Source organism: Cyphellophora attinorum (assembly GCF_001299255.1).
Source record: "Cyphellophora attinorum strain CBS 131958 chromosome Unknown Contig39, whole genome shotgun sequence".
NCBI classification, from domain to species: Eukaryota; Fungi; Ascomycota; class Eurotiomycetes; order Chaetothyriales; family Cyphellophoraceae; genus Cyphellophora; species Cyphellophora attinorum.
In genome coordinates this window covers 197449-219743 of record NW_017253267.1, presented here as the reverse complement: position 1 = coordinate 219743, position 22295 = coordinate 197449, and the positions used below count along the sequence as shown (strand labels likewise).

Genomic DNA, 22295 nt, shown 5'->3' with positions numbered 1-22295 from the left:
TGCTCGTGACTCGTGACGCGCCTGAAATTTCTCCACAAAATTGCCAGCCACTTCCAAGGTTAGCTTCATCTTTGCCTAGGAAACGGATCAAAGTGACTAGCAACGAAGACGCAGCCTTCTTTCTGGCCATCAGCGGCCTTTCCTCACTGTCGAGTTAGTCTTCGATCTGTTTGAACTTATCAAAGATGTACTGTGAAGTTTCCGCGGTCGGTAGTCCGTCCTGTTTCAGCTTGGAATGATCAATCGCCTCTCCAGCCTTGCGAAATGGCGACCAAAGCTCTACCTTACCCAAGGCCAGTGTCACCATTGAACATCGAAGACATACCTCTCTGTGCTGGCACATACATCTACGCCGAGCCAAAGAGCGACGACACCGAGGCAGAAGCGGCCTTAAGAGCATCTAAGCGCAGGCGGAGGATCAGAGACAATGCGGAAGCAGTCCTACGCGGAGAATCGATCTTCATCCTGTCGGCAGGAATCAAGGGGCCTTTCAGAACTCCATGGAGCAATCCTTGGAGAGAGACTCAAAAGACAGTAGAGAAAGAGATACCTGAGACGGCTCACCATACACGAATCGTGGGCAGGACACCACCAACCGTCTCAGGATCCAAGGATGTTAGAAGTCGACATGCCGATTACGTTGATCTGACTGTCGACGACATCGAGTTCACGCAGCCGCCGATCGTTACTCATAAGTCTCCCAAGGATGTGTTCAAGAAGACTACAGCACCCAGGGTGGTGGCACCTAACGAGGGCACATTCACAACTGCTGAGCGTGTGGAAGACTGGTTGCGGACTAATGATGCTTTCGGGGGATCCAGTGGGAGTGTCCGTGCCATGGACATCCGGAGCTCCCCAACACCTGCGACTCGCCCCTCTAGAGAAGCAGCACCTGATCTGGAGCCGAAGCGGCCAGTTTCTGCCGACGGTCAAAATATGAACACAGAGATAGGTAACTGGGCACGGCTACAGAACCCCGTCGCCGAAGCAGAAATCGAGCAGAATTCGTCACAGCAGACACACGAAAGTCAGGACCGGGCAGAAGCAGCAATCTTGGAGAACAAGAGGCGATCTGTGCATAGACTTCCACCCTCCACCAACCTACCTGCATTTGAGTACCGCCGCGGACGTCGGCCGAACAAAGCACCCGACGCTGAGGGTGTGCAAGAGGAGGCGAATCAGGTCACAGATGCCGTTGTCTTGGACAAGGACTACCAAAGCAAGAGCGGACCGAACGCCAAAGCTGCTATTCCGCAACCAGAGACGGTGAAGTCGCAAGTGCCTGATTTGTCACGTGAAACATCAAAGGCCACGACACGGCGCGAACTGCCTGCTGGACAGGTGACCTCCGAGATCGTGCTTGGTATATCCAACGCCCAAAGTACAGGCGAATTGTTACAGCCTGTCCAACCTCCAACTCAAACCAGCCTCAGAGACGGAGTTTTGGAAGGCGGCAAGAGCGGTGCAGAGCTTCAGAAGGAGCACCCTCCCAGAGAGGAAGCCGCGAGCACTGCTCAAGATCCAGCTGATGACGAAATGGACACTACCGATGCTTTGATCGACCGCCTGAATGCCGGTCTAGCGGACAATCGCACGCCAGCGCGCAATCTAGACACCCAGGCTCTACTGGGCGACATTGCGCCATTTCCGATCAGCACGATCAAGAAGATCGGAATGACATCCGACAAACGTTCAACACCTGTCACGGCAACGAGAGCCCGGACCTCAGCCACCACCAAGAGGACCAAGAAGAAAGCATCCTTTGCCGCAGACCCGCTGTCCGACGAAAGCCAAACATCAATCAAGAATGGTTTCCAGGTTCGCAAGTCTGCCATTATCGATTCAAGTTTGTACTATCCCAAATCAAAAGACGCAGTCCTGCCTCAGGATGACGACGATGACGACGAGCCTGACAGCCTCGACCCTCCAAGCATAGATCAGACTCATCGACCTGCTCCTGCTCCTGCTCCTGCTCCTGCCACGGACGCATTCACTGTCCAGAAACCCTTCAAGCAACCCAAATCTATTCTCAAACAGGCACTCAAGCACCCCTCGAGCATGCCCTCGTCAGCGCCTCCAGGGACGACGCTCACCGCAACAGCTGTCACAAACACCTACGGCTCCACATCCAATGGCTCAACGAACAGGCCAAATGCGCAGCCCAGGCCGACTGCTATTGAGAATGGCACGTCTGCGGGCCTCGAGTCGGATGGTGTGATGCCGGATATGGATATGGAAGGTTTCGATATGGATGCCACGATAGATGACATTGGGACGTGGCTGGGGAGTTGGGATGTCGAGAGGGAGGCGGCGAAGATTGCTAATAGGTGATGTGTTGCGCGTGAGATGGAAGGGGGAAGGTGTCGCGGCGGACCGGGCAATGAGAGATGGGTAGGATACGGAATAGCCAATGGAGGCATGGAACTTGACCTGACCTGGAGGGACGTTCCATAGTTAGCATTCTCGGGCTGTACTCGAGTTGTATCGGTAAAGCGGAACCGTTTGTAAAAGATGTGCTTACCGTTGTGCGTCTCCAGTAACGAGGATGAAAGACTCTGAGCCCGTCACTATCGATCGAAGTCACTACCCGGTGGGCGCATCGTCTTCTGTTTCCCACCTGCCCTGTGATCAAGTGCTCCTTCCTGGTGGTTGAATGCTCCTTCCTGGTGGTTGAGTGCTCCTTCCTGGTGGTTGAATGCTCCTTCCTGGTGGTCGAGTGCTCCTTCCTGGTGGTCGAGTGCTCCTTCCTGGTGGTCGAGTGCTCCTTCCTGGTGGTCGAGTGCCCCTTCCCAAGCGAGAGCTGTTCCTCCTCTTCGTGCCTACCGACTAGCATTGCCGTTCACTACCTCTCCTGAAAGACTTCTGGTAGTTCTGGCCGAATCATCGCATGTCATACGAGATCTCTTTGGATGGAACATTATGGTACTGTGAAACCGGAAAAGAAGTGCTGGAGGATTGAAGCGGGCGTACTCGCAAGTGCAGCAAGAGCTAGTATGATGAGTAACGTCAAGACGCAAGATCAGCGGACGGACAGGAAAAGGACCAAGGTTAACGGGGAAAGCAAACATCGTCGCAGGCGGATGGTATCGCCATGTTGGCGTCGACTGATCGTAGTTGCGGGAGGGCGCCGAAGCGGAGCTCAGATTGAACAAAGCCATCGTTCGGGAGTTGCTTCGCAGGCCAATGGTTGGCCGCTTTGAGGACGTGAGCGACATACGGAGAAGTACGTCTCTGCGAGTAAAAAGACCCTGCGATGTCCAAAGGCGAAGATAGAGCCAATGCAAGGGGTTAGAGAGAGTGAGTGGCACAGGTAGCGATTAGAGCCGGCCGCAAAGAGGGGACGCACGAGCTTCACCCTTGAGACACACGAATGTCGCTGATACGACTCCGAATGTCTCGCGAACATGTCCGTCTGTCCTATTTTGCTAATGATCGGCAACGAGCATGTTTTACCCACATGGGTATCCAATATCAGCGATGTAATGGCGCAGCTGAGCTCAGTGCGCCAGACAATTGATCAGGGATCGAGTAGGGTCCTCGTGAAGACGGGAAACTATGGTGGAGTAGGAGTGGAAGACCCAGACAGGGCGAAGAGAACCATTTCAGCGCGACACCCTTGCTCCTACTCGAGGTAGCCTCGTGTCGTGCGCGCGCGGGCCCAATAGCAGGAGCTTGAAATTGATGTGCCAGGATGCAGGTACCGACAGAACGCGGTGGTGGCGACAACGACAGCATATACGGTCTGACCCACTCAAGCATGTTCGTTGTGGTGGCGAGTAGAGGCTTTTGGTGTGTCGGGACGAACATTTTTGGTGCAGCTTGTCGGTCTCACCTGGTGTTCAACGACCTCAGAGCTTGACGGTGCTTGTTCAGCGGTTGTGGACGGGGAACGAAAAGTGCTGAACGTAGCATCTGCGGCAACCAGACTCTTCTTTCCGGTAGAATATACATGACGCACGAAGAGCTATAACCAGGCCTGTGCTGCGGGTCAGGTTTCAGCAATTACCTCAAATGTGCGGCTGAGCAACGACGAGGTAGGGAGATGTCAGGGAAATCGACAAGATGTCTCCTCGCACATGCTGGCATTCTCTGATGATGACGTTGTTGGTGAGAAAAATCTCAGACTGATTGGAAAGTCACGTAGACGTTTGAGCAGACCGTCGTAGCTTTGGGAACGAGCGCTTCGTGCCGTTCAACGCTGTGGTGGTGTTGGGCTGAGACAAAGGTTAACATAGAGTAGCACCTACCTATTCGAGGATCGTCCAGTCGAATCGACGGGCGATAGCTTCCAAAGTTATTGACAATCATCGAACTTCGAAGAATTCGGTCTGAGAAGCAGGTTTGGTAGTGCTTGCCTGCTACTGATGTCAAGCCAAGCACCCAAATCTGTTGTACTGGCGATAACATCAACCTGCACTCCGCGGCCACGTGAACTTCCAGAATATCAACCGTGCCTCCGGCTCAGGATTGACTTTCTTCGACACGTGTGACGCAGTGGATGTGGAAAGCAAGATCGCATACTGTAAGGCAACGACACCGCATTGAGCATGTTGCGAGGCGGACATGGAAGTCCGCTCAACATGGCCATGACTAGTATCTACCAAGAGAAATGGCTGAACGTACACAAGTCGAAGCGCAAGGCAGCGACATCGGTGGCGATGGTGAGTGGATGGCTGGCATGCGAGTGGCTTGCTGTAATGCAGGAGCCGAACTTGTGACTGGTTGATGTTGCAAGATCGATGCTGCGGCAAGAGCTTACAAACTCGGTTTAGCGCTCCTAGATGCTGCTATTGTTGCATACACGAGACGAGACATCGAGGTCACCAATTGCAGAGAGTACAGGTCGAAAGAGAGTTCTTCTCGAAGGTTAGAGTGACTCTGGCAGTGGACGGGATCAACTCTCCTAGATCTTGCGAACTCTAAGCTTCCATCTCCATGATTTCCGCTGCAGCAGTAAGCGTTTGGTAGGTCTGGTGACAGGAGGCTCTTGGAAGGCATGATCGATTCCGGCGAATTTGCTTACCAAATAATGCCTTGAACCAGTGCTTCACTGGGCTGCTTGTTAGTCGTGCTCGTCATTCTATTCGTCGAATGCGCGATGTCTGTGGTTTTCGGGAAGACTTCGCAACCATGTTGATGCGAACATGTGCCTTTGCGAAGCCCGCAATTCTGGGGATGCCGTTTTCCGCGTCATGACCAACTTCCTGCCGCCAAGTGTGGTTGTTCAGGTTGTAGTCATTGCTGCAAAATCGATGTTGCAGATAGCTCGCGTAATCACCAAAACCAGTGTCGGACTGTGCGAGATAGCTGGAGACCAATTGGAAATCCGACCAAGAAATTCAGAAATGTGGCTTCATTTTGAAGAACACTGAACACGAGTTCCAAGACTTTGTGGTATGTCTGTCACTATGGCGATTGGCGAATATCGACCATGTCGTGTTCCTGACTTGTGTTGCCTGCTACTATTGATTGCAATTGCTGCACGTTCCGATCGGGAACCGCGAGACTTCTCCGCGCTATGGCTCGACAAACACTACGATGGGTCTTTGTGGTGTTTCAATAATCAAGGGCATGGCATCGATGCTCATCGCATTGGAAAAATAAGGAGTTTATGGGCTTTGCTCCCGCCATGTGAGATGAGCCTTCGAATAAAACAGGGTCGAGGTAAACAAAGGCAAATCATGTTCGCGAGCGATGTGTTGTAGTTCGACTGGTGGTTGCCTTCTAGTGCTGATCTCGTTGATCATTGCCTGAGCATGCAGATCATAGGATGGGACTTTGGTTGTGCCACAGGGCCTTTGAATTGGGGAAGGGCAATTTGGACACCGCAACGCTTGGGAATGCAATCAGCCCTAGCAGAGCCTAAATCGTAAGGCCAAGAAGGCAGTCGTGACTGGGACTTCCCACCCAGGGCTTAGCGCTTGCGACGCCTACCAGATCCAAAGTCACGGGTCGCAGCTGACCTATCAATACTCAGAATTTCCTCTTCAAAGGAAGTCGGATACGACGTTGCGTCCACCACAGTACCCCTGTCGCATGGCACATCTACGGCTTCTTCCATTCTGGCGCTGTCGTAAATGTTCTTTTGAACTTTGTGTGCTATGAGCAGCATGCTGCATGCATAATGCTGCCCTGTGGATACAGCTGATGAAATCAAAGCCCTGGTTCCCACGTGTGTTATTGCTACCCTTGCTGTATATGGTTTGCGTTGTTTCGCGAGACATGACTTTCCGCTACCTCAATAATCTATAAATCATTCATCTTCGCCCCCTTCGTGTTGATACTTTTAGCTTCCATCTCTCAAACACTTAAGAGACAGCAATCAAGCTACCGAGACCACAGTGTTCTAGTATACCAGCAAGAGGTACTTAAACACACATCAACGTCGTGCCATATTCTCCTCAACCAATCCAAACAACAATCACAATGCCTTGCCGAGCGAAGCAGGCCCTACTAAGCGGTCTTCGACCAAGCTCACAACAAAAGATCGTCTGCGGTGTATGCACAAGACGATGCATCTTCTGTGACATCTGGAAGCTCGCTGCCCTACTCCACAGCCGTGTGTCAATCTCACAAAAGTATGGCATTGCTCAACCCAAACAACAATCATCTCGCGCCTCATCACCAACTCACCGAGAGACATACGAATGGGAATCAAGCGAGAAGGTCATCGAATATCAATTCTCACAACAACGAGCACGACTGGCCAGCATCATGTCCATTTGCACAGTCGAGGGTGCCGAAGAGAGCGAGGGTCTACACGTAGCCTACGAACGCTGTTACAGCACTGTCAAGCAACTTATCCACCACGAATCTGTTCTCGAGACGACAGTTGTCCGATCACTACAACAATCACAACGAAGACCCAGCGATACCTGTGCTGCTATGCACGCTGATTACTACTACGGGCGGGAACGGCGACCAAGCAGGGTCGGCATGGCAATGTGACGCGGGCATCGAGTCATCACGGCATTACCTTTCTAGTGCAGCGTTTTAGCGAGCGATTTGAAGCGTTCAGAGCGACATTGAGCATTGAATAGTCTAGTCTACCAGCAGCAGCCTGCTGATGAAAACACACCAGAATCATGAAGAACATCAAAACTATCCACCTCGGTCCCATTCATGGGTGCATTCTTGATTTCGTCCGCTGATATGCCGGATATCTTCCACGATATAACCCGGTCAAATTTGAGATCTCATCTCATCGCTTGTCAGATTAGTCACAAGCCAGGGTCGCTAGCGAGGAATAGCCGGCAATGACTCCCGCAGAAACGTGCTGCTAGGTCCCTTCTGGTACCTTGCGACGTTTCGTTACAAATCCCGACCGGCATAGCTGAATAGCAAGCACCTCACAGCAGACCAAAATGCATGCGAACGTAGCGATGCTTCGGTATCTCGGAGTTCTTCGCAGGTACTTCTTCGCAGTTTCGACTGTCCAAAGCAACACTGCGTCCTGGCAATAGATCACGAGTCGAAGTCGGTCCACATTGCCTACGTCAAGGCCTCCGTGCTAAGAGAAGCACTCCACGTAGGTGGCCGTTAGATCCGTGATGATTTACCTACGGGATAGATGAGCCGCGCACAGTGACTCAATTTCTCGCGGTTCTCTGCCCGTTTCAGACATGCCAGAGCTTGGGCAGATCAACACCACACATGCATGATTTGTGAGAGGGACTACCGCTTCCGGACAACAATGGTCGCAGCAGCGAATGCAACGTTCGAAAAAGTTGCGTCACCCTTAGCGGGTGGAGGAGTTGAGCCTCAAAAACTGGGGACCAGGCTTGCTAGGCGACCGCGAAACCCGACGAATCAAGCCCGGAGACCCTGTTCTAAATGCAGGAACTTTGGTTCAGCTCACGAGTAGCCAAGCCTATGTTGGGTAAGGACCTCTTTCGCTAAAACATCCTCGAGTCTCCAACCTTCCTGTACCTAGATACTTATTAGCAAGGTGCCACCTCATAAGCCTGCCAGACTTTGCGCATGCCGGTCTCTTCGCTACGTGCCTATGCATGGGCTGCGACGGCGTTTTGGAGCGCGGATGGAATTTTGCTGCCGCAAACTGGCTCAGCGATGGTTTGCGACTATCCTCCGGAAGCGCGACAGACCTTGATGACGCTATCGTTGTCTGTATCAGATTATCCACGCATGGGTGCGATGAGACTTCACGCGAATTCTATCCTTCGCGAACTGCAATGTTGGGCTCCAGAACGGTCAGAACCGTCGCTGGTCACAGTACGCTTCTACAGCTGCTGTCAGATTTACACCACGTTGACGTAGGAAGGGACAGCGAGGGTACAGCGCAACAGAGATGGCAGAGCAAGTTGTTCCTTCAAGTGGCTGCTAATCACTGTAGATAAACGCACTCCTCAACCGTGATCAATATCGAAAATGATGGAGAACTGTCCTGGTAGGTGCCATCCGACAGAACGCCAAACTGCTTGCCAGTTCCTCCCGTCGATAAAATGCCCGCTGCTGATTCGACCATTCCCGCGTTTACTTTTCATCGTCGCTGCTACACACATGTCGGGTAGTAATGAAGTTGCCGTCCTTGTCCAGGAAGTCGACGGTGAGATGTTCTCGTCGGTCTTCGGGACTCTTATGGTACGAGGATCTGTGTCTTCTGTCAGCACATTGGCTACGAGGTCGCGGAGTTAGTATCAAGTTGGAGCGGCCGTGCTGGAAGATGGTGTTGGCGACCTTCAGCAACGTGCATCAAGACACTGACCTGATTGCGGCTTGGGCAACTCCGCGGCCTTCGAGTTTCCTGCCCTTAATGAATTCCTCAACGTCTCCTATCGCTTCGGACCGGCGGCCATCTTTACTATGATGCGTACTGTGAACGAAGAAGATCTTGACTTTATCGGCAGCCCTCCTCAGAATACTCGATGTCTTCATTTTGGTACTGGATATTCGAGATTTGCTCTGACAACGTTTTGGAGCTTGCTTTGACAGTGGGTCGGACTTTGCTTCGGCAGCTGCAATACTCATCCATCTGCCACCAGCTCTCTGAATCTATATACAAGCCATCCAGCATAGGCCCAAACAGCGGCGGTTGCCTCATTGCCCTTCTCTGCCATGGAGAACCGGTGCGTCGTTTGAGGCCATGACTTGCGATTCAGCGCTGGGTCAGCGCTCACGATCTGTGTCCCAACAGTCACTGTGGTCGTAGTCTCTGCCTCGCATGCGCCCAGCCATTGAAGTCTGCCGCAGACCGTGCATAGCCTGCTTCGCCTACTGTACTTAGTAGATGACCTCGGAATGGCTTATAGCGGAGCTACTGTAAGGAACGGCGCGGGACGTGCCTGCTGTAACAAACTTTAAATTACTGTACCTTCCGAATGTGAGCTTGTCACGATGCAGTCACCTGAGACACTGTTCAGAAATGAGCATTCGGGTTTTCGAAACAACGAATCGAGAAAGCATGGTTCGGCCTCCATCGTCGTTGGCACGACGCCTTGTACACGACATTTCTACTTGGGTGGAGACGCTGTCGCCAATAGCACGATGACGGCAAACAGAATCTTCCGATCTATCATCGCGCGAATAACGTCGACAATAGCGATTCCTCGCACAGCGCAGGCGCGAAGCAGCTCCCCTATCGCCGAGGAAAGCCTCGCAAGATATCGACTGGGAGGATATCATGCTGTGAGGATCGGGGATCGACTCCAAGACGGTCACTACCAAGTAATCTGCAAGCTCGGCTATGGAGTCTACTCTACTGTATGGCTGGTAAAAGATTCGACGTGAGTCTATTCCAAGCTCCGCGTTGCGTTACATCCAGCTAAGGACTTTGGACCGGATCTGACTTCACTCGTGCTAGGACGAAACGCCACGTTGCGCTCAAGATCTTGACAGCAGATGCATATTTCGGTGAGCATGACACCTTCGAGCTTAGCATCCTGGAGCATATCAAGAGTATCAACGAACTACACCCGGGTGAAGCGCACGTCCTGGGACTCCTCGATCACTTCAAGCATGAGGGCCCTCACGGCAGTCATCTATGTCTGGTCTTCAAAGCAATGGGACCAAGTCTCATCGAGTACCGGCGACTATTCCCCCTGCTCCGCATACCAATTCCTATTCTGAAGAAGATCGCGCGCCAAATGTTACTCGCACTATCATTCCTGCACACGAAATGCGGAATCATCCACACGGGTAAGTTTGTCCGATCCCACGGACAGCCCTGAACCTTCATTGTGGCTGACCGAGCGACGCAACAATAGACATCAAGCCGTCGAATATTCTGTTGGAAACAACACAAACCGACAAGTTCTTTGAGCGTGCGCCGTCCACAGTCTTCGAACCTTCTCCTTCAGCCAGAGACCCGCAACACGACTTCTACATGAAATCAGAACAGACAATCCCTGCTAATGAAGTTCTTGAGAGTGTTCCATCACCACCTGGTTTCTCTGTGCGCATCGCGGACTTCGGAACAGGTGAGTACTTACGTTGACCTAGTATTCTGCATCACATTCCAGCAGACTGACAGGGAGTTTCCTAATAGCAAGTTATTTCGACAAGCACCTGACGGATAACATTCAGCCAGTAGGACTGCGAGCTCCTGAGGTGGTCCTTAGGGCAGAATGGGATTACAAGGTGGACATCTGGAATCTGGGATGCCTTGTGAGCAGACCTCACGGTCGCCCTCGTCGTGACTTGCGAGACCCAACTTTGTGCGATGCTGACCCAAGTATTGACAGATCTGGGAGCTTGCAGAAGGCGCAATGCTCTTCGACGGCTGCGCGAGCCCGAAGACGCCATACACTGCCGATGCTCACCTAGCCCAAATCCAAGGAGTCCTCGGGCCAATGCCTCTCAACCTGATCCGGCAGTGGGAGAATGCGTCCAAATACTACAATGACAGCGGTGAGTATCTGTCGATCGACTGCGATCCCGGCACGATGGTCACTGTACTGAGTTTGCCACAGGAGCTCTCCTGGTAGAGTCGCCCTTCCCACCTACCTCGTTCGCGGCTTTCATCAACAGTCCGGAACTGCAAGACGAGGCTGAGCAGAAACAGTTCTTGGAATTCATAGGCTCAATGCTCAAGTGGGATCCGAAAGAAAGACTCGACGCCGACGGTTTGCTAAAGTCGGAGTGGCTTTGAGATGGCTGTCAAATCTGCTATATCGACTGTTACGCGTTGGATGTGTACCAGCAGCTCAGCTGGGAAGGCAAGCACGAGCTGCACCGCACTCGTGCCGGCGGCCGTGGCCGACAACTGCGGAAGTCATGCTCCAAGAGATTCTGCACTACCTGTGGTGCCACAGGAAGTCCTTGGGAGTTTGGTGTACCGACGTGCCAGATGCTTGGCGGCAGAAGTCACGTCATAGCCCTAAACCTGGCTAAAGTGTCATTGCACTGACGCTGCGCATTTTGTTGTAGCGTTCTATCGCCTAGCTCATCAGTGTTAGGAACTCGCGAATGCCTACTTGAACCTGACATGAATGGTAATGCTTCAGATCCCATGCGCACCGTACAGTGCCAGAGCACTGAGATTACGTCCATCTACACGCTCGAATCGGGTCGACTTCAGCCATGGCCTAGCACTCGGTGCAGCCGCATGGTGAGATCTTCTCATTGATCGCCCTTCGCGGACCTTTGTCGCTCATGCATAAGCTCATGCAGCTTCCTGCGGGCTACGCCCAAGACGCTCAGCCAATTCAATTGCAGTCTGCCCCCGCCTTGCTGGGCATACCCAACGCCACGAGTACGGGTGGTTCGCACTATTGAGGGCGGGGTCTTTCACAACACATGATGTCCGCCTACTGCGACCAATTCTCGATATCGATGCCTATCAGTCTGCCTTGCCCTTCTTTCTGACTCCCACTAGGCGTCATACGAAGGCACAGTCCTTTGCGACATACATGCTGTCATTGCAGACACGTCGCTGCCTCACTTTGTCCTCCTAGCTTCCCGTCTTTCATCCCAAAGCGCAAGTGATAAAGTCAAACCGCCGGCCCCTCGCGGCCTTCGTGTTCGAATCTAATCACGCGCTCATCCCGTCCTATTGGACAGCAGACATTCCTGGTACGATTGGACACGGAAGTTGTTTAGTACACCGCAACTTGATATACATTTAACACCAAGTCGTGGGCTCATGTGCCGTCAACATTGTGATCTTCAGCCATGAGCGTCGAAATCATTGATCCGAACGACGGACCGGACGATCGACCTTTTGCATCAGCGCAGAGCGGCGGCCCCTTGCCATTCGAACGGCCACGTTCAGCCGAGCCCTATGAACGTGAACCTCGCTACGATGACATACCAGAGGTCCGACCGGCGATGGAGCAAAGATTGTCTGGCCTCAACCTGAACGAGACTAGGAGCAGGTCGAAGTCAAGAACGAGGCCAAGACGGCCCTCGGTTGGCGTGAAAGACCAGTATGTCTACTGGCGGCTGGAGAAGGTAGAAAGCGACTGGGGAACTGCATATCGGCGAAAGATCCCAGCTCCACAAAAAGAGATCGAGAGGATGGCGAGAAGAGGGAGCGGTGCTGTCCTCGCCGAGACAAAGCGCATGGGTTCACTGCGCGCATCACACCTAGAAAGGCTGATCGACGATGCCAATGCTGAGGAGAAAGGCGACCATAAGTGGGAACCAGTCTATATCGACTCCGTCAAAATCAGCCGCAAGCAAGGCAAGGTTGAGTGCAAAAGCATGGATGTCATCTTGGCCCGGAACATTCCAGCGCCAAAGCCAAAGCCTCGCCGAGGCTCCGGTGAACTCGTCGACGTTGTCAACGACTCGAAATCCAAGAAGAAGGATGACAAGGACGATAAGAAGGACAAGAAGGATAAAAAGGAGAAGAAAGAAAACAAAGACGGAAAAGAAGGCAAAGACAAAGAGTCCAAGTCCAAGGACGACCTCAATCTTGACGATCCCTTCGACGATGCACCTCTGTTCCACAAGACCGGCAAGCCGATGGACAGCCAGGGGCCTCTTGAGTTCAGCAATGCCGGCCTTCCAGAGCATATTCCTCCGGATCGACCGATTGGCGCCGGTGCTCGTGACGAAGTTGAGAAGAAGGACAAGAAAAAGAAGAGACGGGGCAAGTCCAGAGATCGTGTGTCGAATCCAGACGGCATCATCGAGGTTGGTGACGTAGGCGGTTCCATCCGCGAGGGTGTTCTGGACGACATACTGGCAGGACATCCTCTCGACGGCGACTACGGGCCTGTGGCGGAACCTGGACGTCGATCAAGATCCCGCAGACGCGGAAAAAGCGCTCGCCGTCGGCAATCTCAGGGCCGCGCCGAATCGATTAGCTTCCCGCCAGGCTATCGTCCGGCGTACTCAGATAGAGGCCGTGGTCGAGACGATGACTCGACGGAGTCAGACAGCGACGCATCGCATTACGGTATTGGCCTCGAAGAGCATAGCTCACGTACGTCGAATGATACTTATGATAGCATAGGCCGACGAGGGAGCCACTACGAAGACGGCGGCGGCAGACAGAGGGTCTACAAGGAGCACTACCGCGGGCCACGTCGTGATGCCAGCCACTACGCCGACAGGGGCGGGGTGTATGAGAAGCCTGCACGGAATCGTTATCCTCGCGGATCTTACTATGCTACGCGCGACCCTCTTCCCGAACGAAGACAAATCGATTATCGCGACTACGGCGGCGACCGCGGTCGTGGTGAGTTGGTTCGAGCACGAGTGCCGGTAGATGACTACGACCGGCCAATCTACTACCGTCAGGACAGACGGAGTGGCGGCGGCAGGGAACGTCCCATCGTCGTCTACCCTCACGAGGTTTATGGACGGCGCGCAGAGAGATACATGGACGAAAGCGTTGTTGATGAGGAGTTGGATCGCCGTGAGGATGAGATTCGGAGACGGGAAGCTCATATGGATGCTGTGGAGGAGGAAGAGGAGTTTCGGAGGCGACAGCTGGCGGCGGAAGAGGAGGATCGGCTTCGAGAGTACGGAGGCAGGAGGAGATATCACGATGACGACGGGTATAGGAGGGAAAGAGACAGAAGCCGTGGGTACAGTGATGGAAGGTACGACCCACGATACGATCGAGATTATCGCAGGGGCGATTACGAGTGATGATTGATGATCTGCTTCCTGCTGGGAAGGTACGAGTTATGATGTCTAATGTGTTGACGACTACTGCGAGATTGTTCTATAGGAAGTTGCGAGGGGTAATGAGTAGGTCCTTATTTACTGCAGCCTGTCGATGGCCTTACTATATCGTGGCTTTAGGCTGGTATTCACAGCAGTCGATCACGGGTTTCAACACTCGCCCCTATATTATAAGCGAACTCAAGCCAGTGATGTCTGGATGGTTATCATCGTTGCTATGTTGAAAATGTTCGAGGAAGGGGAGTATCGTTGTCGGTATTGCAGCACGCAGTCACAATATCACTGAGGAAACAAAAAGGCAAGCCAGAAATTCCGAAGCCTGGAAATTGTAATTCCTGTTATTTTGCACCAATGTCTGAATCTTGACTATCTGATGAATGCGAAGCTGGAACTCCTGATTAAATTGCTGCGTAGAAGCTCGAAGTCGATATTCGTGTCAATTATCCCTGCCACAGATGTGTGGCTAAATCTGCGATGCTTCTGCCCCTGCTTCGAAGGGAAGGTCGTTGACATCATTGAACGATGTCGGGGCCATCTCGTCGACATCTTCTCCAGTCAGAGGCGGATCCATGGACATCATCGTCGCTGTTACTTCCAATCTGGTTCCCGTTCCATTCCTTATGTTTTTGAAGATTCTTATCCCCAACTACCATCAGGCTTGGCGCGAGTGGCTTCGATTAACTCAACATTCATGCCCAGTGAGTACGATGGACGATTCGGCAGTTGCGCTGCGGGATAGTGGTGTTGACTGTTTCCGTTGAGGCAAGCGCCGGGTACACACATATCTGGCGATCCTTCGGACTTTGTCCCAGTCATGTCCTTACCGCTGGCTCTAGTGCCGGCTCTCGCTTGCGTCCTGACCCTGGTCCAACCGCTGAGAACTCGCGGTTTTCTTGGATGGCTTGGAGGGACGACGCGGACCGTCGCTGCGCTTCCTTACCACCAAAGAGTGAGCGTTGGGCGGGGCCGCATCCCCATGATTCCCAAATGCATCGTTCGTTGTGGGTTTTGCGTTTTCAGCTTTACGGACTGGCACTTCGAGAACCACAGTCTGCCACTCAAAGATACCTTTCATCCTGTTCAGTGTACTGTCGAAGATGCTTTTCTCGACGTGTTTGGCTTGTGCTTCTGAGGTTCCAGCAGACGAAATAGGAACTGATGACCAGATCCGGTGCTGTATCCGCCCGAGCTGATAACGTTTCCATCTCGAACACCTATGGAGGTGGCTGCAGTGCCTGCGTCCTGCTCCAAAACGAACACCTCCGGCAACATGTTGAGCGACCAGGCCATCTCCTGTCGACAGATTGGACATTGCATCGATTGCTTCATGGAGCAGCATATACATGGCCAGTGGAAGACATGTCCGCAAGGAAGGATGACGCCCCTCTGATCGTCCTCGTCAGTGCCGTATCCGGACTCGCAGTTCGAACAGTTCTTTTCCTGGAAGATCGGAGTGCTGTTTGCGGTTCCGAAGAATTGCCCAACACTGTTGTTGAGTCCGCCATGATCTCGGCCTGGAGTTGGATCTAGACTGCTATTGTCGCCCTGAGATTCTAGCTCATCTTGCAGAGTCTGGACTTTGGTCAGCAATCGCTGTATCTCGGCATCTTTGGCATGGCAAGTGTCGGTCAATGAATCGAGCTCCTCCTGCAGAGAAACATTTTTGTCGTCCAATTCCTCAAGTTCATCTCCAAGACTATCGACGGTTTTGGTCGCCAAATCCTTCAGTTCTAGTAGAGACTGATTTTCGTCGCGCAGTCGCTGATTCTCCTTGGCTTGATGTTGACAGCTTTTGGTCGACGCACTCAGCGTATTGACCAGAGAGAAGTTCTTGGTCCGCAACTGCTCAATCTCCGGGGCTAGGCGCTGGTTGGTCTTTGTCGACGACTCCAGTCGATCTGATAGAGCCTGAATTCTGGCGCGCAATTGTTGATTCTCCGTAGCGTGATGCTGGCAGGTCTCAGTTGACTCTCGCAATTCGTCGGTCAGCCGGGCTGTGATTTGCTTTGTAGCTTCGACTTCCTCCTGTAGTCGATGCTTTTCCCGATCAAACTCAGCATGTAAGTCATTGATAACATCTTGCATGCTCTGATGATAGCGATCTAGGATTGCTTTGGAAAGCCCGAGTTGCTTGACCATGGAAGACTCTTCCAGCAGGGTTCCTGGAAGTGATTGGGATTGATCAGCTGAAATCGTCTCTGTCATCTTGGGGTCCTCTGGAAGTAGCTGGGATCGATCGGCTGAAGTTGTCACTGCCATCTTCGTGTTGGGAGTGTAGTTGGAAAGAGAGCGAAGGTCTGATTTCTAGATCACCCTTATATGCTAAAGTCGATGGCTTGCCATTGCCCGTAGCCAGGGCACAAAGGCTCCCTCGGCAAGTCCGTCTCTTTGTTAGCGACAGACGCATGTTGTCAGTTACAATCAATCGCCTTACAGCCACTTTTGCAGCTTCACAGTGACGGAACAGGATTCAAAGAGTCAAGGTCACAGTAAAAGCTGGGGTTTAGTAGGGAGGGAAAGAGATATACTGGACAAATTTCACAGAAAGCATGCCTGCTGACACACATAATGTCACTGTCAATGTTGCTGTCACAAGCCAGTCACTCTGGGCAGTACTCGGCCATACGCTTGCGAGCTTCCGCTATGAGCAGTTGAGAAGCGTCCTGAACCTTGTCGCGCTCGCGACGAATCCTGTGAGCAAAGGAAGGCATTGAGCTTGGAAAGAGTGTTTTGGGACAAAATGCGGTAAACATACAGGATCAGCAGTGTGTCCCGTGGGATCTCTCTTGTGTAGAGTCGTGGGCACCTTCCGAGAACTCCCAGAGGCAATATGCAATAGAGGAGCGCGGTTCCTCTTGCAAGCGATCGACAGTCCATCTGGTGGGCGGTGCGAGGCACTGGTCAGCCAGACCTCCACAGCACCCAAATTCAACGATCGAGAGTGATGGACTGCTGAGTCAATGTCTGACGAAGCTAGGACTTGTGGAAGACCCAGCTTGCTGTGAGCAGGATTGGAAGCTTGCAGGACACAGGTTTGTACAATAGGCAGGAATTCAGAGCTGCGGCTTTGGCCTTACTGACTCTCCCTAGTAGAGATACCAGCTTTTCCATAGCAAACTTCGACCTCGATCCCCTCTACGACATCTTGCGCCCCGAAGTCGCCCCTGCACCGAAAGCGGGGCGCGACTGAGTGCTACAACTTCAATCCAAAATCGAGGTCGGCGCAGCAAAAGCCCCGTCAGGAATGTCGAGAAACGACTGTGGTGCTCGCCAACAGACGGATAGAAGCTGAGACTTCCTGATTAGGACATCGACTTGCCTAAAACATTCGCCACACTCAACTCGTGATGAACGGATCATTGTAATATGAATGGCAAGAATCGTTGTCGCGCTGACAAAGAAATCATCTAGCTTTCGGAACTGCAAGCACAGCACATGTTCGGACGATAGGTCGGCCGCAAGCTATCTGCCTCATGCCAGTTGCTCGAGGTGAAGGTAAGGACTGCACAGATCCGAATACTAGTATGCTTTTACCCGCTAATAGAGCTGGATAGCACTTCTTCGTAACATGAGGACTTTTCAGGGCTGCTCTGTTCTCTGGCTCCGAGATATTCCTCCTCAAAACTCGGTCGTCCGCCTGGTCGAGATTTGGCGACACAAAGGCAGTTCTGCAGTCGTACCGAAGAGCGTCGACTGTACTTCAGGCTTCTTCGGTAAGGCGAATTCTTCAGGTCTTCGATTCGAGGCCCGGACACCACACATCCGGCAGGCTCTCAGGTCGTCCTCCACCCGGGAAAGCGGCGCTTTCAGCTTCTTTTCTCCGTTCCTCGGGCGCTCTATGGGCGGCCAGCTTCAGGCGCCCCCAAAGCCTAAATCCTCCGCAATCCCCCCTTTTGATCCTTCGTGCAAAGACAAAGCAGGTACATCGAGCGTCACACACCGTGGTGGACCAAAGGTCGAAGTTTGACTGTTACACTAGCGATCCTTTGTAAACACTTGTCACCTCATGACATGGCTCATACGCCAAAAGACGAACCCGTCAGTGTGATCGTCGCGCTTAGGTGCGAGTCCGCAGGACTTTGGTGGCACCACAGCAGCGCCAGCGGCTGAGGGAGGTAGGTGTTCAGGTCGGCGCGCCACATACCGATGCGCGTAGGCATATATATTTGAAGACTGAAATACTTCCCTGCCCACGTTTCTCAGGCCCGCATACAGCAGACAGAGCACTCAACGCCTTGACCAACTTCGACAGCAGCCCAACAATCCAACAACCACCAAAACAACAATGCCACTCCTCCACCCACTGTACCTCCTCCCCCTCCTCCTCCCCCTCGCCTACACCCAAACCACCACCAAGTCCGGCACAAACGTCAACGGCCAGTACTGCCCCGGCGCAGCTCTTGGCGCTTCCATCAACGACGGCGTCGCCAACGGCGGAGCGTGCTGCGTCGCCGGCACGATCTATCTCTCCGACTGCCCCGGCTGGCCCATCTGTACTGGGCCCACCACTTCGGTGCCCCCACCACAGTGTTCTGAGACCATACCATTGACGGCGTCTGACTATAGTGCGCGGGTTAGCTCCGCGGTAGCGAGTCTCAGCAGTCAGGGAATTATCTATGTCAGTAATGGCGGCGAGTGATTGTTCAGAGTAATGGATCGGACGCGCCGAGCGGGACGGAGAGTGAGACGGAGGGGACGCCGGCTGCGACGGCGACGGAGAGTGGTGCAAGCGGGAGCAGTGGTGCAAGTGGTGCGGAAGGGAGTGCGAGCAGTGGATCGGCGGCAAGCGCGTCCAAGAGTGGTGGAGCGGCAGGCGCGATGGCGACGGGTGGTGCGTCGTTGATGCCTTTTGGGCTGCTCGGCGGCGCTGTTTTGGGGCTGGCTGCTTACTTGTAGTCTGTCAGCTGTTCTATGGCTGTCAGGTCAGTGTTGAGTAGCAACCGGAAGAGAATAGAGCGAATTGTATGGCTCGTGCCTGGTGAGCTGTTAGAGCAGTAATGCGTGTTATCGTTGATATGCTTCAGTATCTATCCAGTACCCCTACTTGGTAGTGACATGTGAGTTTCGAAGCGTCCCGCAGATTGATGTGAAATGTCAAACCTGAACGCCTGTCGCTCACAAATGCCTCCGGATGTCTTCCTCTAGGCGCATCATGCCCAAAGATGCACCAATATCCAGAACGTCGTGCAAGTTCCGGACAACCCTGCTGTGAGCCATTGCTCTTCCATACATTCATAACTTCGTTCTTCGTGACAATCGTTCCACGCCTGCGACTGGTCCGCACAGCGCGAATTCGAGGGTTCTGGTTCACGTCCGTGCATAAGGTCGATTCATGGCAGCAATCTCTCGTGCCACGCATGGCCAGTCCATCTCTCGCCTAATCACCTCGCCACGGCTTTCTTGCTGTAGCTCGTCCCACTTCAGCAACTCATATACAAATCGTAGATGGGGCTGAATTATAACATTGAGACGCCGTGCTCTGACAAAACAGCTATGGCTTATTAGCATGGATCGGTAATGCTGTCGCAGTCAACCTACTAGGCTTTGGGGAAGCTGAGAGCCTTCTCCTTCATGACTTCCGCAATACATATAGTCGCTGATCTGCTAACACCGACTCTACAGTGTACAAGGGTAGCAGACCCGTCCTGCTTCCCACGTTCTGAACTCAACATCAGTCAAGTGCCGTGATATTACGGGCTGCTTAGACATACCTATAAATTCGAGACACTTCGTCATCTCTTGGGAAAGTTCATCTATGCCGTTGTCTTGGACTTGGTTGATCATCATGAGGTTGTCCCGGCCCCAGCTCTCTAATGAAGATGCTGGCCATGAGACGGGCTCTCCAACACTCAAAATTCTGGTAATGCCAAGCAGCTTCAGTAGCTCAGGGTTGTTGGCGTGTGTCAGGTTGCCAGATACATGTAGGACAGGACTCGACTCGGCAGGCTGCGTCCAGCTTGGCCAGCCACGCTGGTGACTTTGGAATTGACGTTCTCCGATGGCTGAGTGCAGGAGACTCTCTTAGCAGACGTGCCTGCATCGATGTGAGAAGTGCCACGTCAGACGGATACGCGAAGAAATTGCGACCTTTGTCTGTGTGAAGTTTGACCCAAGCTTCATGGACCGGCAGCCCTTCAGCATACATGAAATAGGCCACAGCAAGCATGCTGGTCTCCGTGTATCCGTCGGCGCAATGCAGTAGCACTCTGAAAGGACGAGGATCAATCTCAGACATCTCAATGTCGCCGTCGTCGTCTCTATCAGGCCCAGTCGTTCTCCGTCGTCTATGTGTCAATGTATACAACCATCGACACATCGAGAAGATACCGTCGACTTCTGCCTGAGACCACGACGGTGGCAGGATGCTTCCAGAGCTCGGAAACGCGAGTCGAATGGGACCATCAATCTGACCGTCCTCCAACTGAGTCATTCTTGCTTGCAGTAGGCTTTCTTCCGGCATGCTTGCATGATCGCTGGCCTCGACATACACATCAAATTGGGAGGTCTTGTCGCTTTCAGACATGCATTCGTCGGGAGTAGGACCCTGGAATACGCCACAGCTGAACTCAGATGCTTTTGACATTTCACACATCTCTCTCCTCTCCTGCAGAAGAAAGTCAAGCACTTCGCCCGTTGCACAACCGTGAGAATCCAGGGCGACGAGATGAGGGTAGGACTCCTCTATTACATCGAACGGCTCTGTTAGTACGAATGTATTGTATGTCTCTGGTGACTGGCCCGTTGCCTCGATTTCCCTTCGCCACTGTCGCTGCACCTTGGCTGCCCGCTCTGCAACAGATTTGATGATGCGGTGATCTGTCTGATCATCCCCGTAGACGATAATGTCGGAGACTTGTGCCATTTTCGTGGTTTGTATGTGAAAGTTGCGAACAGAGAAGCCTTCGCATGGGTCACAGTCGAGAAAACCCCTGCCGGAATCGTCGCACAGATTGAAGACCTCGTCAGGAGCGACAGCTCCTTTGAGCCTTGACCTGCTCAAGTCGCCTCCAGCCTTGATGATCGTTATGCCTCGCAGACATTTTGGAACCTTCCGTAGCGATCTCTTCTTGCCTACAAAGAAGGCAAGTTGTAAGTGATTGTCTGAGTGGAGCCCGTGCAACCAAGGGAATACCTTGCTTGGGTCCGGGAGAGGCTGGGACGCGAAGTGATCGAGGGCAGCCGCCAAAGCTTTCGCATCGAGACCATATATTGCTGGTGAACTGAGAAGCTTTTGGCATGAGTCCGGTGGGTATAGAAGTGAGCTTGCTTTTAACGAGGATTGTCTGGTCGGCGGTGAATTGGGAGGTGTGATCTCAGATGGAGAGGGGATGGGTCCCGGGGGACAGAAGGGCAGGTGTTTGTTAGGTACTGGAGTGGACGACCGAGGAATATTAAGGATCAGAGATGGAGCCAACGGAGGCGGAGTGGGCTGGCGGAGTTGCGGCTGCTGGTGCTGGATCACTACCGTGGCCATGGTACTGGCGACAGAGCTGTGTGAACGAGCAAACACCACTGAGATAGGTGCAAAGGCTCAGGAAGCCATCTTATACAAATTCGATCCGACAGTGTCTGGTGTGGTGGTACAGATAATCAAATGTGTAGAATCCGTTGGGTGAGTCGTGCTTGCCAGTAATGGGGGAGTAGCGCCTTCCCCACGTCGGGAAACCGATGCTTTGGAAGGGGTGGTGATAGTTCACACTGCTTTTGACATGTGGAAGCCACGACGAGTAAAGAGCAACAGTGCGAAAACAATTACACAATCACTTGCGTGCGGTTGAGACAGACAGAGTCGTCGAGAAAGAGCAGCATTATTTGGATAACACGAAGGGTGGAGGTGGGGCAAGCCGAACACCTGGAGAGGCGGGTCGCGAACTGGACAAAGCGATGAAGGGTCGACCCTCTGTCGAACGCGCTCTAGCATGATATGCACAGATAGCCTCCAGGACGAACAGCAGCCAATACCGGCAGCAAAGGAATCTCTAGCGGCCATGCATGCAAGGGTCGCATGGCGTCGTGGCCGTGCTGAATGCGCCATTCACAGCACACCTTACCAGTTCTCCGACTCCATACAAGGGCCCCGGGCACATTTCCAGTCGAATATGGTTCGATCAGAAGTCGATCGCGCGCGGGTAAGCAGCAACTTTGTGAAGCTCCCCGCCTTAAGTTGTCTGCGCTCGTGCTCATCGTCCAGTAGCGATCAT

General features: G+C 52.9%; 7 protein-coding genes across 7 annotated transcripts; 4 read left to right on the top strand and 3 right to left on the bottom strand.

Annotated features, from left to right (window-relative positions):
• Window positions 1–264: 264 nt before the first annotated feature.
• Window positions 265–2331, top strand: AB675_11008 (uncharacterized protein; the record flags this gene model as incomplete). Its single annotated transcript, XM_018139820.1, has 1 exon — window positions 265–2331. One exon carries the CDS (start codon window positions 265–267, stop codon window positions 2329–2331), a length of 2067 nt encoding a protein of 688 aa, XP_017995506.1.
• Window positions 2332–8493: 6162 nt separating this feature from the next.
• Window positions 8494–8895, bottom strand: AB675_11007 (uncharacterized protein; the record flags this gene model as incomplete). The annotated part of the gene is made up of 2 exons (XM_018139819.1): window positions 8494–8611; window positions 8726–8895. 2 exons carry the CDS (start codon window positions 8893–8895, stop codon window positions 8494–8496), a joined length of 288 nt encoding a protein of 95 aa, XP_017995482.1.
• Window positions 8896–9504: 609 nt separating this feature from the next.
• AB675_11006 (Serine/threonine-protein kinase SRPK) lies at window positions 9505–11107 on the top strand (the record flags this gene model as incomplete). The annotated part of the gene is made up of 6 exons (XM_018139818.1): window positions 9505–9743; window positions 9821–10155; window positions 10224–10436; window positions 10505–10623; window positions 10701–10866; window positions 10929–11107. The coding sequence occupies 6 exons, from the start codon at window positions 9505–9507 to the stop codon at window positions 11105–11107; spliced, it is 1251 nt and encodes a 416-aa protein (XP_017995500.1).
• A 1022-nt stretch (window positions 11108–12129) lies between these two features.
• Window positions 12130–14058, top strand: AB675_11005 (uncharacterized protein; the record flags this gene model as incomplete). Its single annotated transcript, XM_018139817.1, has 2 exons — window positions 12130–13003; window positions 13109–14058. The coding sequence occupies 2 exons, from the start codon at window positions 12130–12132 to the stop codon at window positions 14056–14058; spliced, it is 1824 nt and encodes a 607-aa protein (XP_017995510.1).
• Window positions 14059–15174: 1116 nt separating this feature from the next.
• Window positions 15175–16353, bottom strand: AB675_11004 (uncharacterized protein; the record flags this gene model as incomplete). Its single annotated transcript, XM_018139816.1, has 1 exon — window positions 15175–16353. One exon carries the CDS (start codon window positions 16351–16353, stop codon window positions 15175–15177), a length of 1179 nt encoding a protein of 392 aa, XP_017995527.1.
• Window positions 16354–18379: 2026 nt separating this feature from the next.
• On the top strand, window positions 18380–18733 carry AB675_11003 (uncharacterized protein; the record flags this gene model as incomplete). The annotated part of the gene is made up of 1 exon (XM_018139815.1): window positions 18380–18733. The coding sequence occupies one exon, from the start codon at window positions 18380–18382 to the stop codon at window positions 18731–18733; it is 354 nt and encodes a 117-aa protein (XP_017995454.1).
• Window positions 18734–19978: 1245 nt separating this feature from the next.
• AB675_11002 (uncharacterized protein) lies at window positions 19979–20956 on the bottom strand (the record flags this gene model as incomplete). Its single annotated transcript, XM_018139814.1, has 1 exon — window positions 19979–20956. The coding sequence occupies one exon, from the start codon at window positions 20954–20956 to the stop codon at window positions 19979–19981; it is 978 nt and encodes a 325-aa protein (XP_017995446.1).
• Window positions 20957–22295: the final 1339 nt, after the last annotated feature.